Source organism: Pygoscelis adeliae, unplaced genomic scaffold, assembly GCF_000699105.1.
Source record: "Pygoscelis adeliae isolate BGI_AS28 unplaced genomic scaffold, ASM69910v1 Scaffold977, whole genome shotgun sequence".
Lineage (NCBI taxonomy): Eukaryota > Metazoa > Chordata > Aves > Sphenisciformes > Spheniscidae > Pygoscelis > Pygoscelis adeliae.
The window spans coordinates 88,435-105,180 of NW_008825130.1; the positions used below are offsets into that span (position 1 = coordinate 88,435).

Sequence of the window (16,746 nt, forward strand, 5' to 3'; positions counted from 1 at the left end):
GAGCCCTGTGCCGGCACCGTGGCACAGCTGGGTGCTCCAGCCCCGCGCCCCTGAGCCTCGCTGCCTTCCCGCTCCAGCGGGCCCAAAATAAGGGTTTCCTCGCCGAAGTCAGTAGGATTGTGGGACGTGAAAGAGCAAAAAATACCTCTTCAGAGTTAAATCCGAACGTCGTACAAGCACACGTCGATGGAGGCAATTCCCTCCAGCAGCCCGAAGGCAAACCCATGGGTTAGCCAGAAAAAGTAACCCATGTTACTTCATAACACAGAAACCCAATTAAATACAAGAAACCTCCCTGCCCATCAGGGGCTTTCTGCACTAGGCTGTTAATGGAAGCAGGGTTCATTGGGAAGGGAGCCAAAAATCACAGACAGTTAAGTTACAATACACTAAACTTCCAAGTACTTCTACTTACTGACCGTGTCTTTGAGTAAATGCTTGGTCTTGGTATGATTGAAAGAGGAGCTTTTGCAACAGCAAAAATATGATTTAACCACAGATCCCTTTTTACACGGTTGTCTTTGTTTTGAGAGCCCCTCATGGTGCACAGCAAAGCGGAGGTGTGATGCCCCTTCGGGATCTGGGCAGGCATTTGCCTCCTTTGGAGTGGAGGGTCCTAGTTATTGCTGTGTGCTTATTTGTAATGCTCTGACAGAGGGGCACCGACGGGGGTGTGGGTGCTGCTCAAGCTCAGAAGAACAAATCCCAAGCACTGCTCCTAAGAGCTCCTACGAGACAAAAGACCCCCTGAGGATACGTACGGAAATAACGACGTCGTGCGGGTCAGCGTGGTGGGCTGCAGTCATGGCGAACGACACCTTATGCCAGCAGACTCTGGCCGTGTTAGTGAGGCTGGTGGTGCTGCGTGATGGAAATGGCAGTGGCAGGGCTGCTAACGCTCTCGGTTTTTGCTTTTATTCTGATATTTGACATCTCTCAAATTGATTATGAAAAAGTGAGCAAGTTAGGAGGTTAAATAACATGTATCTTAATTTGTCATGAGGTGAGTTTGGTGCCTGCGAAATGCATTGCACTGGCAGTGGCCTATAAAGCTGAATTCTCCTCATTTGTGGGATGCATCTAACAGTACAGAAAGTTGCACACGTACTGCACGTTTCCTCCCCCTGTACTTACCCCCAGGTCTTTGGAAAACAGAGGACAATTTTCTTTCTTTTTCTCTGTCCAGTCCGTTTCCGCTGTACGTAAGCTACAGGTGAAGGGACAAATTGTGTCAACTGCACGTGGTGAAATTTAACAGAGTCTGTCCACTGCAAGCCAAGGCCATTCCTTATTTCTGACAGGCCCTAAGCAGCTGTATCTTGCTGTTCAAGAAGTTTGTGAGCTGAGCGGTTTCCTGTAGTCGCAGGAACTTCCACGCACTGATGTGGAAGCAGATGCTGCACATTGTATTCCTCTGTTGTCCTGCATACATCTGACAGTTTTTCTTTGAAGCTGAAATACGCTAGTTTGTGTTTGGACTGTCTGTTCCATGTCCAAGTAAAGAATTCAGCAGTGGTGCTATAAAATCGCTGGGATATTGGAATGATCGGTAATATCTAAGGCATAGTGCAAGCGTGGAAGAGCCAAAGATTGAGCGGTATCTACCGTGCAATGAGAGCAGCAAGAAATTGTTCGCACTAGAAGAGATTGAGACGGGTTTCACTGTCCTGGGCGCTCAAGTCAGTGCGAAGGCTCCAAAGGGAAGGCTGCAGTTTGCCACCTATTGGCTTTTCCGGGTATGTCTCCACGGCAGAAAATGGCTGAAATGAAGTTAGTCCTAACATAGAAAATTACTCATCGCATTTTAGCCTGGGGTGTGATTGCTGAGTGCACGGCAAGCACCGAGCGTGGCACTGAGTGTGGCACTTCATCTCTTCTGCTGAGTATCAAGACGAAATATAAATTCCTGCTCTCTTGTTTTATCTGATGCTATCTAGATTGACCTACTCAGTCTGATTTCTTTTTAAATTATTCCCAAATGGGGAAACGAAGGCACAGAGATTGCATTGAAGTCACACATGGAATAGATGGCAGACCTAGAAAGAGAGCACCGGTCTGCTCGCATCCTGTCCTGTACATGAAGCTTCACAGCAGATATCTGTGGAAATCCACTCTGAAGCAGATATCCCCAGTGAGAAACAACCGCAGAGCCTCAACGCTATCTGGCTGGCGGGAGGATTTTTTTCATGGAACTGACTCATCAGCAGCAAACACTGGAAATAAATCCTCAGGAAAAAGGTCCCTCCAGGAAAAAACAGGATATAGAAAAGCAATCTATTTTTAATACATGACATAATACCTATTGTGGAAGCCGCACAGCACAATTTACTGATGCACAGTGAAACCAAATCTAGATCAATGGTGCAGTGTGGGTACAACAGCAGTAAAAAGCAAGCTGTCACATGGTAGAGAACACAGAGGCACAGAAAGTGCTGGCTGTCATGAGCATTCATCGTTAAACAATGTTCCTGTACATCTGTTTGTGCGTCGTGGGTTCCCCAGCTTGTATGCTTGGAATTAAGCATTTCTTCCAGCACTGTCTTGAGGTAGGCTGTGAGCCTGGAGAAACCGGCTGTTGTAGAGCATTCGTTTTATTTGCCAGCCCGTGGCAAATTGCAAGGGCAGGCTTGACCCCGGCGGGAGGCAGGATGTGCTGAGTATGACTTGCTTGTTGTCAGGGCTACAGGACAAGAGGGAAACTGCAGCCTTCCCAGTCTGCCCACAGCCCTTCAGCTGAGCCTGGAAGGGCTTTCTGCTGCCCAAGCCAGCAGAGGCTTCACAGCAGGTTTGTCTGCGGGAGCTTGATTTCCTTTGCCTGAGCCAACACCAGTGACGGTGAAGAGGGTCTCACCCAGGGTCGCTCTCAAGATCTGAATTTTCCTTCTTCACATTCCTGTGCTTGGTCCTGCTGGGTTGTTGTAGACAGTCTTTGGTAGCGCCTCCCGAGTGTCTTCTAAGGCGGTAAGATGGCTTAGAAGTGGATGGCTCCACGAGGCACAAACTTCTGCCAGCACTATATAAGACTATTAATGGCTTTGTGTCAATACTGAGGTTGAAAGTTAGCAAAATTAGGATTATTTCTTCCCCGTGTTTTCCAAAGCAATATGTACTCTGTTAAGTTCTGAAACAATTAGTATTTTTTTACCAATAAAGCCTTATGTAACACAATGTATTTGGGCATTGCTTACAAGTACATTTTTGCACGGCATGTGCTGAAGCATGTCCTGCATTTAAAAGCCTGGTGACTAGATTTGTTGATGGATAGGGGACTGCAGAGCTGAGATAGCTACTTTCAGGTGTGAGTGGCCAGCTGCTTCACTTCAGGACTGAATTATATTATGACTGTAACTATATAATTATAACTAAATTATATTTCTTTCTGTGTTAAATCTGCATAGAGGCGTGGTGCACACTGTATATATCTTGTGTACACCTGTTGTGTACATTCACACACAGGGGAGTGTGCATTTTTATGATCCAGAAGTTATGTGCCATAACTACTTAATCCAAACTGCAGCCTTTCATTAAAGTATTGAAAACCAGGCTCTCGTAGTCCTGGAAAAAAGCTAACTATTGGCAAAAGATCTGAATTTTCCAGCTGAACTTTAACGTGTGCAGTTGTTTAAACCAGCCTTCCTTTCATGTATACAGCTGTACCCAGATGGGGTTGCTTTCTTTCCAGCAGCTTCCCGAGCCGTTTACTCAAGGTTTTTGTTTTTTCCTCTCATTACTTATAGTGCCTTTAGACTTACAGTAAAGAAGAGGCGGTTGTTGTTTCAGAGCTTTGCATTCCTCGCTGAGCTGTGCCTGTGTTTGCATGCAAAGCCATCGCCTCCCCTCCAACTATTTTAATCATTTCAGAAAGGGTGGGTCATCAGGCATTTGGCAGCGGGCTCCTTTTATATAGCTGAGGTGGAGTCAGCCAATGACCTGCAAGCCTGGAAAATTTTGCAGGGCAGTTTCACTGGACGGCTTTGCAGGGCTGTGCCATTTGAATTTCAGCACAGACATCCACACACTGTGCTCTCCATTTCTGGCGTGTCTCCCAGCGCAGAGTTTAGCTGAGGCTCGGGTTTAGTTTTCCCTCCTCTCTCTCCCTGTAGTGACAGCTTCTCCGGGCTCTGCCAGCCAGGACTCCCAAGCAATCATGGAGGACACCACTTTGCAAATTATCGAACCACCAACTGCTTCTGAGGCCTCTGAGGAGCAAGTGCCTGAAGAACCCATCAAATCAGACCAGATCAATGGTGTGATGGTGCTGACCCTTCTGGACAAGATCATTGGAGCAGTGGATCAGATCCAGCTGACCCAAACACAGCTGGAGGAGAGACAGCAAGAGATGGATAGCGCAGTGACCAGCATCCAAGGAGAATTAACCAAGCTGACAAAGGCACACACCACCACCAGCAACACCGTCAACAAGATGCTGGAAAAAGTGCGCAAGGTGAGCGTCAATGTGAAAACCGTTCGGCAGAACCTGGAAAAGCAAGCTGGGCAGATAAAGAAGCTAGAGGCCAACGAAGCGGAGCTCCTGAAACGCAGAAACTTCAAAGTCATGATCTACCAGGTAAGGAGCTATTTCACAACTTCTTTATGTCCTGTTAGTGGGTGTTTTCTTTGCTGAGGGTTCTGTCACACTGCACGGTCGGTCCATTACTCTCCCAAACTCCCCTGACTGTCTGGCAGTCCAAATTGAGGCGGGTCCGAAGGAGCTCTCTCATTCATGATTTAACATTGTCTATGTGTTTTAAGACAAGGTTTGGTAGAGTTGCTACATTTATTTTAACGAAGATAGTGAGAATGGCTGTAAGTACTCATTGCAATGGACCAGAAGTATCAAAATAACCTGATTTTACCGCTTAGCTAAAAAAAGAACAAGAATGCACTGGGTTCTGGAAGAGAGTATTGTAAATCCGTCTGCCAACGTCTTTTCTGCTGAGAGGCAACATGTGTATTGCTACATGGAGAGCAATAATATTTCAGATTTGTGACATATTGCATCTGATAACAACAAGAGTCAGTAACCCCAGCATCGGGGTTAATCTCACTGACTAGGACAGAGAGACATTAGAGAAAATACAGAAGAGCTCCTTGAGCTCATTAGTACTCGGTTCTGCCTTTGCCGTTGTGCTTGTACGGATTTCCACGTTCTTTTTTCTGCAACCTGCAAGTCTTGAATCTTCTAGTTGTCTGGTTTCAATAACAGCTTTGGTTTGCTTGATGTTCAACCCCTGCGCTAAGCATTTGCTTTTTTCCTTTAATATTAAACAAGAAGAAAGAGAGGAATACATTTCTGTCAGTTTTCCTGTCTGGAGTTCGTCTTCCTTGTAAGAGCAAACTCTTATATTGGGCCACGGAAGAAAAGTGGGTGAAATAGTTAATGATTCAGTTAGAAGCTTCTGGGTTAATAATAGACAGCGTCAGGGACAAATAGAGAAGCATCTAGTGCTGCTTACAGAAAGAGAGAGAAGAAAACCAGAAAAAAAGGGAAAACGCTTCTGCTTCTTACTACAGGGTTTGAAGGCGGTACTGATCATAATAGGCTCAGGAATCTAACAAGTACGGGGGCCTGTGTAACTGATTCAGAGCTTAAGCATTTGTAGTTTTATCACGCCTGAAAGGCTGAAATACTCAAGCCTGTTCAGATCATACAGGCAACCTAACCAGTTATATGTGTATATATATATGTATATATTTATTACAAGCTCTTTGTATCAGGCTTTTGGGGGAGGATGGATCTATCCATGGAAAAATAAAATAGAACTCTCAAGGTGCTGCGGAAGCAACAAACATTGCAAAATGAGAAGAGTGAAGGGAACTGTTTAAACATAACATTCCTTGTGGGTTACGGAAATAGGTAGGAAGTTGGCAAGCTTCTAGGTCCTTTGGAAGCATCCTAAACATTGGCAGACGGTCATTTTGTGAGCTGTTCATTTTGGTTTGCTGTTGCTTATGAGTATTGAGTAGACCTTCTCTTTCAATATGAAAAAGCAATCCTGCTTCTAAAGGAAATCAGGGGCAACGTTCTTGCTGATGTAATGAGGACAGAACAGCCTCTGAGTGAATCAGTTGACAAGGGACTATGGCAGGGATTTTGTGAATCATGAAGATATTAGGGGGAAAAAAAAGAATGATTTGTCATTCAGAACAATTTCCAGGCATGGAATTCAGTGTGATTTGACTGTGAGGCCACAGAGCACAAGTGAGAAATTCTCCAGGTTTGCTTCATGTGAAATGGAGCCTTTTGCGCCCTCGTGGAAATCCTCGCGCTTCTGCAGGAAGCCTGAGTAGACCTTGCCACAAAGGGTAAGGATCCACTTCTGGGGGGACCGAAGGTGTGGCAGCAAGCGTGCAGGCTTGTGACGGGCACTGCTAAGGCGAATGAAGGCCTCTCTTGGAGGAGAACTCTTGATTATCTCTTAATTTGGTGCTTAAACTGAAAAACAAAATCCACGATGGGCTTTTGATGGTTGAATACCAGAAAGAAATAGGCAATAATAATATTAATGTGCCTGAGTAACAAATACTTTTATCGATAGTACTCTTGTGCTGCATTACTGTGGCAAGGGCAGACCCATACAATGAGAATTGGATTGCCAGAGATGGACCACAGGGAATCCCCTGGAAGAATGGGGTATATTTTTGCAGTCCTCTGCAAGAGTGTGACCACTCTTTCATGCATACCATGGAAACATAGATTTTTGGTCAACAGAGAATGTTTCTAAATTGTATCAATCTACAGTCTGTCTCAGAGCTATTAATTATTATTTCTCATATAGAAAATAGGGATGCTTAATAGTTGCATTATTCTGTAGATTGCACTCCATAAAAATGTCATCATGTAATTTTCAGCGTACAGAAACCCAAATTGCATGGCTTGGTGTAAGGAAAAATAACGTGTCCTATATAGGAGTCTCTCTTATTTGTGGAGACCTTTTATTCTGAAGGAGTTAAACATTTTGGGGGATCTCGGAAGTTTTGCTTTTGGCTTTGGGGGTTTTTATTCTGCTTTGTTTTTTCTTGGGAGGGACAGGATTTTTAGAGTTTGTGTCTGTCTTAATTACAGAGATGTCATTCTTCAGAAATTCCTAACACAGGCTGACTGTGGGAATTGCACAGCAGATTTGAAAAAACATCAGGTTACAATTTTGTGTCCCAATTTATTCATATGAATATTTTATCACAGTAATTCTAGGCACATCAGTGACAAGAGTGGTGCTTCGTCTGGGATTATGCAAAGCAGATAATGCTAACGCATGTAAAGAATAAAACTCTATACAGAAAGAAGTGATATCTTTGTGTGTACATTGTAAAAGCATTTATCAGCTGCTTTACCGATATTGAACAATGCTATTTGTTGCAAGAAGCCTTGTTGATTCCCACTGGATTACCCATTTACTAATGTTCTTCTGTGTTTCAGTATTAATAATCATGACATTTAAAAAAAAATGTATCAAGAGTCTATAAAACCAAAACTTTATGGTGGGCTCCACCCTGGGAGTTTAAATGAGGAAAATTCACTGTGTTTTCCTAACTGTGTCTATCATTAAAAAATAAATAAATAAACAAATTACAAAATAACTCTTTTCTAATTCAGTGTTTCACTTCACAAGACCCACCACCTATCAGGGTTTATGTTAGATACTTTCTTGGTAATGTAATTAATTCTATGATGGTGAGCAACATTATCACTACTTTCTAACTCAGAAAAAGCTGCCTTTGGAAAGCTGTCATTAACTTTGCTGTGCAATTGCATTTTCAGTTACTATGGCTAAAAATGCAAAGATTTATTAGTCTTGTCTTTTGGAGACCAAGAGATAAACTCATCTTAAGAGACATAAAATATTACATACAACCAGTGGTGGCTATTTTCAAGCAAGATAGCCAAGTAAAACAGTAGTCATGCTCTATAGGGATTTAATATTGCATGATTCTGTGGTATGAAGAAATAAAAGGAGGTAAAAATGAATCAGCTCTTTACCGGTTATAGATGTTTGATTATTCTCTCAGCGTTGAATACTGAGTCTCCAGCATTTATGGAGGGACTATTTCAGGAGTGCAAATAAGACCTTTTGGCACCTTGGGAGAAAGGTCGAACTACCTGTGAGAGTTGTATTTTGCTAGCTGTTAGATTAGCAGGAAATGAAAATCAAATTTTATTCAGGGAAAGCTTGACCTGTCAAGATGAGCCTAAAGCACATCTGCCTGCGTAGTTTCAAGCTTTGGGGGAGAAAGTACAGGACTGAAAATCACTTTCACTGGGGCTGGCTAAGGGCAAGGCATTAAGCAGAATGTTTACGAGCCATTACTCGCAGTCACATATATACGTGCACGTGCTTTCTGACTTGCTGCTCACTCTCTCAAATACACTTTTAACTGATTTTGCCAGAAGCTGGTCCAATTTCTACTGAGGTAAAAGTTTTTGTAGCGACTTAACTTAGGGAATTAAATCGATTCTTGAGATTAAATTTGAAAAAAACAACCCCCCCTCCAAATTACCACATCTTTTTGTTTTGAAAACGAGCCTACCAAAAGCAAAGGTGACAGACTTTTGACAAGCTGCTGTGTAAACAGAAGTTCAGTACTCTTACCGTAAACAGGACTTGCCTTCCTAAAAAGTCTGATGTCAAATGACTATGTGCACTTATTAGCAGCCCATGGGAACAGGGTTCCTCAGTGCTTCCTTTGTGCCGTCTGTCCTGGGCTCCTGTCTTTCAGAGAAATTAGGACACCAACAAATTTGGTTAGAGTGGTTGCTAATAGAAAAAACCTAAAGTGACTTCATCCCAAATCTCCTGGTTTTAGTATACAAGAACCCGGGGCTGGTTACTACAGTTCGTGATTAAATAATGAATGTCCCATGCAAAAAGATACTGTTCTAAAACCAGACAGCGTGCCACATTCGTCTGAAGAATGGCACGTGTCAGCGCCTACGTAAGCACAGCATTTTTCCTCCATTTTTCAACAATTAAACTTACTCTTGCAAATGTCAAAGGCCTGATTTTCTTACAGCCAGACATCCGAATGCTTGCAGCACGCAGCACACATATTGAATGTTGAATTTCTAAAATGTGCTGGTCCTTTATTTTGAGGCTCATGTGGGCGCCGAGCTCGAGGGAAGTCTGGCTCGTGATGTGCGGCATTGATTGTTTGAAAGAGAGCAGCCTTTGTCAAAGGTGCGCGGACGGGCTGCTCCCCACGCTGTCCGATTCAGGGGCTCCCGTGGGGCTCCTCTGCTCTTCAGGTGACTCCAGCGGCCTCGCGAGACGTGGAGCTTCTGTGGGAAGGGCCAGGCAGTTACGAGAGCAGGACGGAACACGAACCTCAGCCATACAATGTGTAGGGTAGGTAGGGCTGGACGAGGAAATATAAATAGCACAGCTTGGCTTTTGTGCCTTGAGTGGGCCTTATACGGATGAGAGCAACAAGATCGTCGATCGTGGGGAAGGAGGGATGAATTTCAAACCCACATGTTAACGCAACAGATTCAGAGTCCAGACCTGAACCGCCTCATTTTTAGGTCTGTGATCCTCAAAGGAGAGCGTGGAAAAGAACATGAGCTCGGGGGTTTGATGAGAAGCACGGGGCAGGGAGCACAGGGCGTACAAACGCACATACCGCAGCCGCCGCACCCACCGCCCCTGGGCTGCAGCCTTTCTCCACCTCCTAAACAGCATGTCAGCTGCCCCGAGCTATGGTTTTGTTTCAAATTAATCATTCTGAAACAAAAACCTTATGAGTCTAACGACAGCAGAGGGTTCATGAGAGCCAGCGTGATCTGCAGTCCCAAAGAACAGCCTGTGTGGGTTCCATGCCTTGGATTCAGCGGAGCTTGCCCAACTACAAGCGTTAATGAATAAACAGAAATTTCAAATAAAATCTGAATTACAGTACTGGGGATAGGCATGGACACCAGGCACCCACGTTATGCCTTTCCTGCAAGACCAGTTGGCTCCGTGTTCTTAGGAGCGCTCTGTGCTTGAACTTGAGTCCCGCTCTGGAACTGGAGCAGCACTGTATGTAGCATCAGTTTTTCCCAGTGGTTTACTGCAGAGATTTGCATTGCAGCAGCCAGTGGTTTTTGTATTTATTTTCTGATAATACTTAAAAATAAAAGGCTGGTTTCATTTTGCTGTGAATCCGCTGAAAAGCAGCTCCCTTTGTAACCGCAACATTTCTTAACCCAGGTTCAGCAGACAATTCCTGAGAGCCTCTCGCTGGTGGGTTTGTGCATCAGCAACCTGCCAAATCCCAAGAAATGCCTCCTCCAGCGACACTTCTGGTGTGGTTGATGCGGACAGGATATTCCTCTGGTGCTGGATTTGCTTTTGCTTTATTTGATTCTGTTCTTAAAAGAAATACCAATTGTGAAGCCTTTATTAAAAACCACAAAAAATCTGAATCGCACAAACTGATGCTCATTAATTAAGAGTTAATATTGTTTGCCTCCAATCCTTTGCCTTGTTGCTGGAATAGAGGGGTCTCAGCCCCAAAAGCTATTGTATCTTCCCTTCTGTTCTGCTGCTTTTGGCCACAGAAGTAGTAAAATTAGAGGTGAAAAAATGCCATCCCAGGGGAAGGAGAGAAATATTGTTCGACTCGTTCCTTCAGGCTGCAGTGCTGAATTCTCCATCCATTGTAAGGGGCACCATGTTAACGTCCTGATGTGCAGAGAATCCTTCATATTCTCTGCACATTACTGAATTATAAGAGTCTCAAGATCATAATTCACAGGAGACTGAGCCTTTAACAAATTTCAGGATGTTAATAGCTCTCAATTTCAGGATTTTTCTTAGCGCAGATTATCAGTCCTTCTACCAAAAGACAGCTCTGGAGCATGGATTTCTCTGTTGCAGCTTGGAATCAACTGCATTAGTATTTCATTGCTCAGGTATTATTTATAAGCAGTTAGTGCCAGGACTGTGTGGTTTGCTGAAAACCTTTCAGCATTATAGTTACATGCTGAGCTGTGCAGCAATAAATTGTCTCAGAGCAAAGGGCCAGAGGCTGCTCGGCCAGTTGGGATAGGGTTAGATTGGGTGATCAGTGGCTCGTGAAAATAAAATCAAAGGTAATATTCCTTCTGATCAAATATTCCTCTCTCAGGCCTCTCTTGTGCCTATCAGCAGTGGATCTAAGCATCTGTCTTGATGTCTGTGTAATGCCAGTGGGGCCACTGCACACGGGAGTGTAACGAAGTGCAGAATTTGCTGGCTGTGCTCACTGGGCTAGGTGGCTGGAGTGTTCTTCCAGTGAGATCGTGGCTCATTTTCCCATTCGTAAGCTAGATACAAGCCCTCAGCAAGCATACATTAACCCATCATGGACACACAGCGGGAAAAACTGTCCAAGGCCACATGTAACCTAGTTTGCAGGTCTGGGATTAGAAACCAAAGAATTCAAGAAGCCAGCCAGCGTTCAGACCATGCCTCTCTGGAAAGACACAGTCCCAGTACTCTCCAGCGTTCCCTGGGTGGGAATTCGACTGGTAGATGGTAAAAGCTGCTTAGTGTTGTAGATGCTGCAGAACGCTGGAAGGGTGCGAGCATCGTGGGAGAAGTGGTACTCCTGCATATTATCTCCATTTCTCCCATTTTGTTTGCTCGCATGCTTTTATGTAAATGCGAATGCTCTGTAGTTGGCACGCGTCCCTCTGCGTCCTTCAGCATTGCTCACAAGGCAGGCGCTGAGCGTGCTGTGGGTGACTCGCCGCGTGCGGTCACCCCATCCCAGCTCCAGACGAGGCACGCGGTTTCTGCCGGGCTGGCGGGCAGGAGGAGCGAGCAGCCACGCTCAGGCTAACAGGGCCATTCTTCCAAGGAGCGTACTGCTTGACCTAGGCACAGACTTGGTGAAACTGAGGGCTGTTCCTGCATCTTCACTGAAGCTGCTTCTTGCTACACTACCCAGAAGTGTGATGTGCTGTCCCTGTCTAAGTAATGAGTAGAGAACTACACAGTCTCCACTCTGATGTAGTGATGTGTCTGTGACCCACGTAAAGCATGGCAATGACTCGTAAGCTTTTTGGCAACATGCTTAGCCCTCTTTTATCCTGTTTGGGGTAATGTTGTCCTCTTGATTCTGCAAGATCTTCTACAACTTACAAAGTACCTGAGGAATTGTGGGTCCGCTGTCCAGCTGCAAGATGAGACAAAGACCAGAAACAAAGATGCTCAGTGTTAGTGAGGGAAAATCAAATATTTAGAATAAAAAGTCTCAGGATGTTTAGTCTATAGCTTTATGTGAGGATGCGAATGTCAGTATCAGCACGGCTCTATCTGCAAATCGTCTGCAATGCAAACTCCATCTTTACTGGTTTGCTCTTCAGAAATAGCTCTGGAGTTGCTAATCAGCTGAGACGGGTTTATCCGGGAGGAGCAGTTCTGAGAGTAAAGCCAGTTGTACAAACAGACTGATAATAGGATCAAAACTTTTTTCTGCTGTCAGAGGGGGGAAAAAAGTGCCTTTTCACTCTGCAATCTATTTACTTCTCTGTTTCCTACAGCCCTGCCTTTCTTCTGACTCACTGTTAGGCAAAAGCACTTTTCCAAACACAGCCTCCTTCTCTCCCTGTGCTGTTCCTCCCTTGCCTTTCACCATCAGGTTTGAACTAGCTCCAGTGCCTGTACCACGCTGCTCATTCTCACCAGCTAAGGAAGAAGATGCAGCCTTTTAGGACATAGTTTCCAGCACATAGAGTAACTAGATGCGCCTGATAGAAAAAAGTGCCAAGAAGATTGCACAATACACAAAATTACAGAGGGTAGAAGGACTTTTGCTAGTCAGGGAGATACTACTTGAGAATGAACTTGTTTATCCCTTTAACATTTACCTAATCCCAACCTATTTTGCTTTTTCCCTCATATTTTACATCTTTTCCTTTGTCTCAGCAGTATTCTTCTGGTGACTTCTTACTGCAGGGTTCAGTAGCTTTCCCTTCAGGGAGTTGAGGCTCCTCTTTTTATGGACCTCTTGACACTACTGGAGACAAAATCTGTCCAACCTTTGGAATGTAAGAGTCGAGGCTATGCCTATTGCATATGGAGGGGTTAATTTTATACGCCAGCTGCTGCTACAGGTGCTGAGTAGCCCCCCCGCCCCGTCCCCAGGGTGTGTTCAGCAGAAGAGAGAGGTTTTGATTTTGTGGTGAGCATGTTGCTGTGTCACTGGGTATAGAAGTCTGTAAGGTGCTGGGCATTGTCCAGCGTTGGTTTCGGGTGTGGTCAGTACGCTGCCAAAACCAGTGGATGGAGTTCTGGAATCACACCCGGCTGTTCCGATCTCTCCAGCTCGTGTATTTGAATTAACAAACACAGGTTTTTAAAATCACCGTCTTTTCATAATCTTACACATACAAATAAACTCTGCTTTCAGCTATACCACAGAAATCGGAGGTATCTCCAGAATAGCTGACATCAAATCACTCTGTGAACAGCAGTGTGAAGAGAGCAGAATCTGGCCCTATGGCCGTAAATTAGAGAAGGACACTCTTCCTTCTAATAAATCTTTGCTGACTTTCTTTTCTGTCAAATTTTGCTACCTGGCTTGTCCTTTTACTAAATCACGCCCCTGTGCCTTTTCTCTCTGCCTGTTCTCACGCTAATCCAGATTACTTTGTTGGTGATGTTCCCGATCAGATTCCCAGGAGGGACAGGTAAGTTTTTCCATTGTGCTTCCTTTCCGCCGGCCATTGAAATGCAGTTTTCCTCGTCTTAGCCTGAGAAGATCCAGAGTGTGCGCTTTGAGTCTTCGCCAGGGACTGCCCTCTGAGCCGTCTCCAGGAACGGTTCCCTCTGCCTGCGCTGCGGAAAGTGCCATGGCCCAAATCAGCAGAAGACATGCGAGGAGGCAGCAGTTTAGGGCCTCAGCAGGAGTACCCCCTGAAGATCTCTTTGAACCTCTTCTGAAACTCTGAAAGCTGCTGATTCCAGAGCCTTTGCCTCTCCGCCTGCTTGTGGCTGCTGCGAGCCTTCAGACCTGCAAGGCTGATCTTTCAGTTGGCAGAAATGCCTCCGCTTGTTGACTAATCTGCTTGCTGCATGCTGCTGCCCTAGTTATAACGGATGTGATTTTCTCTCAGGCATTATGGGACTTGTCACGCACTACCTCTGCGATCTGGGAGGGAGGAATTGCTGTATGGCTTGCATGAAGGGCTAGCAGCCAGGAGCAGTTGGCTCTGCTGGTGTCTGCTGTGTCTGGGCAAATCCTACCTGTTTTCTGAGCCTCAGTTTCTCCCTCTGAAGTACAGGCCTGATAATACTTACCTCCTCAGGCTTCTTGTAAGGTTTAGTTTATAAGTGTTTGTGAAATGGTTTGAAGTTGTTGTTTTAAATAGATAAAAGACAGGCAGAGAGCACAAACTGTGTGACGTAAAACTACAGCTGTCTCAGGTAGGCACTGCAGCATCCATTTCTGTTCAGTGGCAGCCCCCCGGCGCTGTTCACTAGGAGCTAGGCTCCTGCACACAGACTGGAGCCGGTGGTGACTTCAACTGCTGTTTATCTAACACTTATCTCATGCCACAAGGGCGGCTGGAAACAGCACAGTGCCCTGTCAGCTTTCCTCTTATTGTCTGGCTGCTGGAGAAAATACCCTAAGCTCCCGTTGCCTGCACTTTGGGTGATCAGCCAGTGGTGTGTGCAGCGCTGTCCAGTGGGGACGGCCACGTCGGTCGGTGGACAGGACTGCCCCGGGAGCCGGGCGAAGGTGAACTCACCCCGGGAATTGGGGTCTCTGGGGGAAGCTGCCAGGGAAAACTTCTCCTTTTCAAGGAGAGTGACAAGATTTTTAAAAAAGGCAGTTTTTTGTGATATAGCAAGAGAGTCTGATAGAAGTTATCATCTCCACAGAAAAAGTCTGTTCCAACAAGGCACAGGAGAAGAAAGCACAGCCCTCCTCTTTTCTGCGCAGGGCATCTTTACATCCCTGAGCTCTGCTAGGCTGTGGGTGCTTATCAGGGGTGTTGCTGTTACTCAAGAATAACTGAATCCTCCTTCCCGTGACACTGATGGAAGGTCAGCACAGAGAAGCATCCTCTAAGGACTGGCAGAGCAAAACAGTTATCGTGGCAATGGGAGTGCAGAACTATTTCTTCTCTGGCAGGGCTCGACGTGACCTGGAAGGCTGTCTTGTGCCCAGATGCTTTTAATCCTCCCTCAGCCTCCCCCAGGCCAGAGCTTGTCTGATCTGCCCTGGCTGGGCAGAGGAAGGGCTGGTGCGGTGCGGGAGGGGCAGCAAGCTCTGGCTCACCCAGCAGCAGCCAGGATCAGCCCTTTTTGGTCATAGCAGAGCCTGGGGATGTGAGCTGGTCATGTTCTGCACGTTACGGCTGCATGTCAACCAAACTCAACTGTTTGTGCTGTTGCAAGTGTGTAAAAATAACTGACTGAAATCAATTACAGATGTGATTAGCATGCGCGTGTGAAAAATCCTCCATTAAACCTTCAAACTGGAGATCGGAGTGGCTGGGAGTTCTGGGACTTTCTTTTTCACACACTGACAGTAAGAGCCTCTTCAAGAGCAATCCAGGAGCCCTTCTCGCATTTTGGGAATGTTCCCCAGATTTGCTTGTGATTCTGCAGTGCTTGAAGAGCTCTGCTGGGCTGGGAATGCAGCTCAGCTTTGTGTCTCGTTGGCCTTTTATATGACAGGGGAAGTGTTTACATGTGTTGTAGCAACCAGGCAGTGTGTACATGACCATACGGGGCTGCCTGGGTGACTCACTGCAAGGGAACTCAGGCTTGAAAACAACGTCCGATAAAAAGCCCACTTAGTGGACCAAGGCAGAGGCCGGTCTGCCCGGTAGATCTAACAGCCCTGAATTGTTTGGAGTAGGAGGAATACAGAGCAGCCCTGCACCCCGTCAGCTGGGAGCCAGCTGCCTCCGATCCTGGGTACGGGCGCCGGGGCCCCTCCGGGCGCCCACAAGGTCTGCAGGCCATCAGGCTGCCAGTCCCATCCGCTCTGCCAGCGGGAGGGAGCTTCCCAAAGTAAACAACTTCCCCGGGGGGGTCTGTGCCAAAGGGACAGCACAGCTGTACGCGTCAGATTGTGAAATGGGCTGGGGGGTGGCACGCTGTAAATGGGTGAAAGAAAAGTAGAACGTGAATCGGAGCTGAACCTTTCTGTGAAGCACATCAGATGGCAGCGAGCTCAGTCCCAGCACAGACGCAGATTCTGCCTGTCCTTCTGCTGGGTGTAGCTGTGCTTTGTGCACAGAGCAGGAAGATTTTTCTCGGGCTGATACAAAAATCTTCTGAGAAATCTTGTTTACCCACTGTCTTTGTGCCAGCTGGATTCAAGCTGTCTTAGAGAACTGAACTCGTTTGCATTCGCTGACTGGGAGCCCGGGTTTGAACACCCCAACAGGCAGGGATGCCAAGACCCAGGATTTTGGACTCGCCCACTTCCAAGGGTCAGCGTTTTCCCAGTAAAAATAGAGTAGCTGGAATGCCTGGTGTTAAAAATGTGGCTCATCTGAATGAGTCACGAGTGAAATAAAGCGCACAGACCATAGAGCCTTGCCCAGAGCAGGGATTTGTGTAGCAGCCACCCATAGACCCGGGATAGTTCTTGATTGTACCAGAGAGGTCCCATGGTCCTCCACCGCAGGCAGATGCGGCTGTGTCTGCAGGCACGTTCTGCCCACACTGGGCAGCTCCCCTTCCCCACGGGAGAAACACCTCTCAAGCAGGGAGGAGGAGGCCCTTGCTGGCATTTGGGCAGTGCCTGGCTGCGGGTGGGGAG

General features: G+C 46.1%; 1 protein-coding gene across 1 annotated transcript in view; it reads left to right on the forward strand.

The window, feature by feature from the left end:
* Positions 1-3,939: 3,939 nt before the first annotated feature.
* Positions 3,940-16,746, forward strand: part of PTRF (polymerase I and transcript release factor) — a 17,877-nt gene continuing 5,070 nt past the window's right edge. The window contains exon 1 of the mRNA XM_009328271.1: positions 3,940-4,567. Within this exon, the coding sequence (XP_009326546.1) occupies positions 4,148-4,567 (420 nt within the window). The 5' untranslated portion in view covers positions 3,940-4,147. The remainder of the gene's footprint in view (positions 4,568-16,746) is intronic.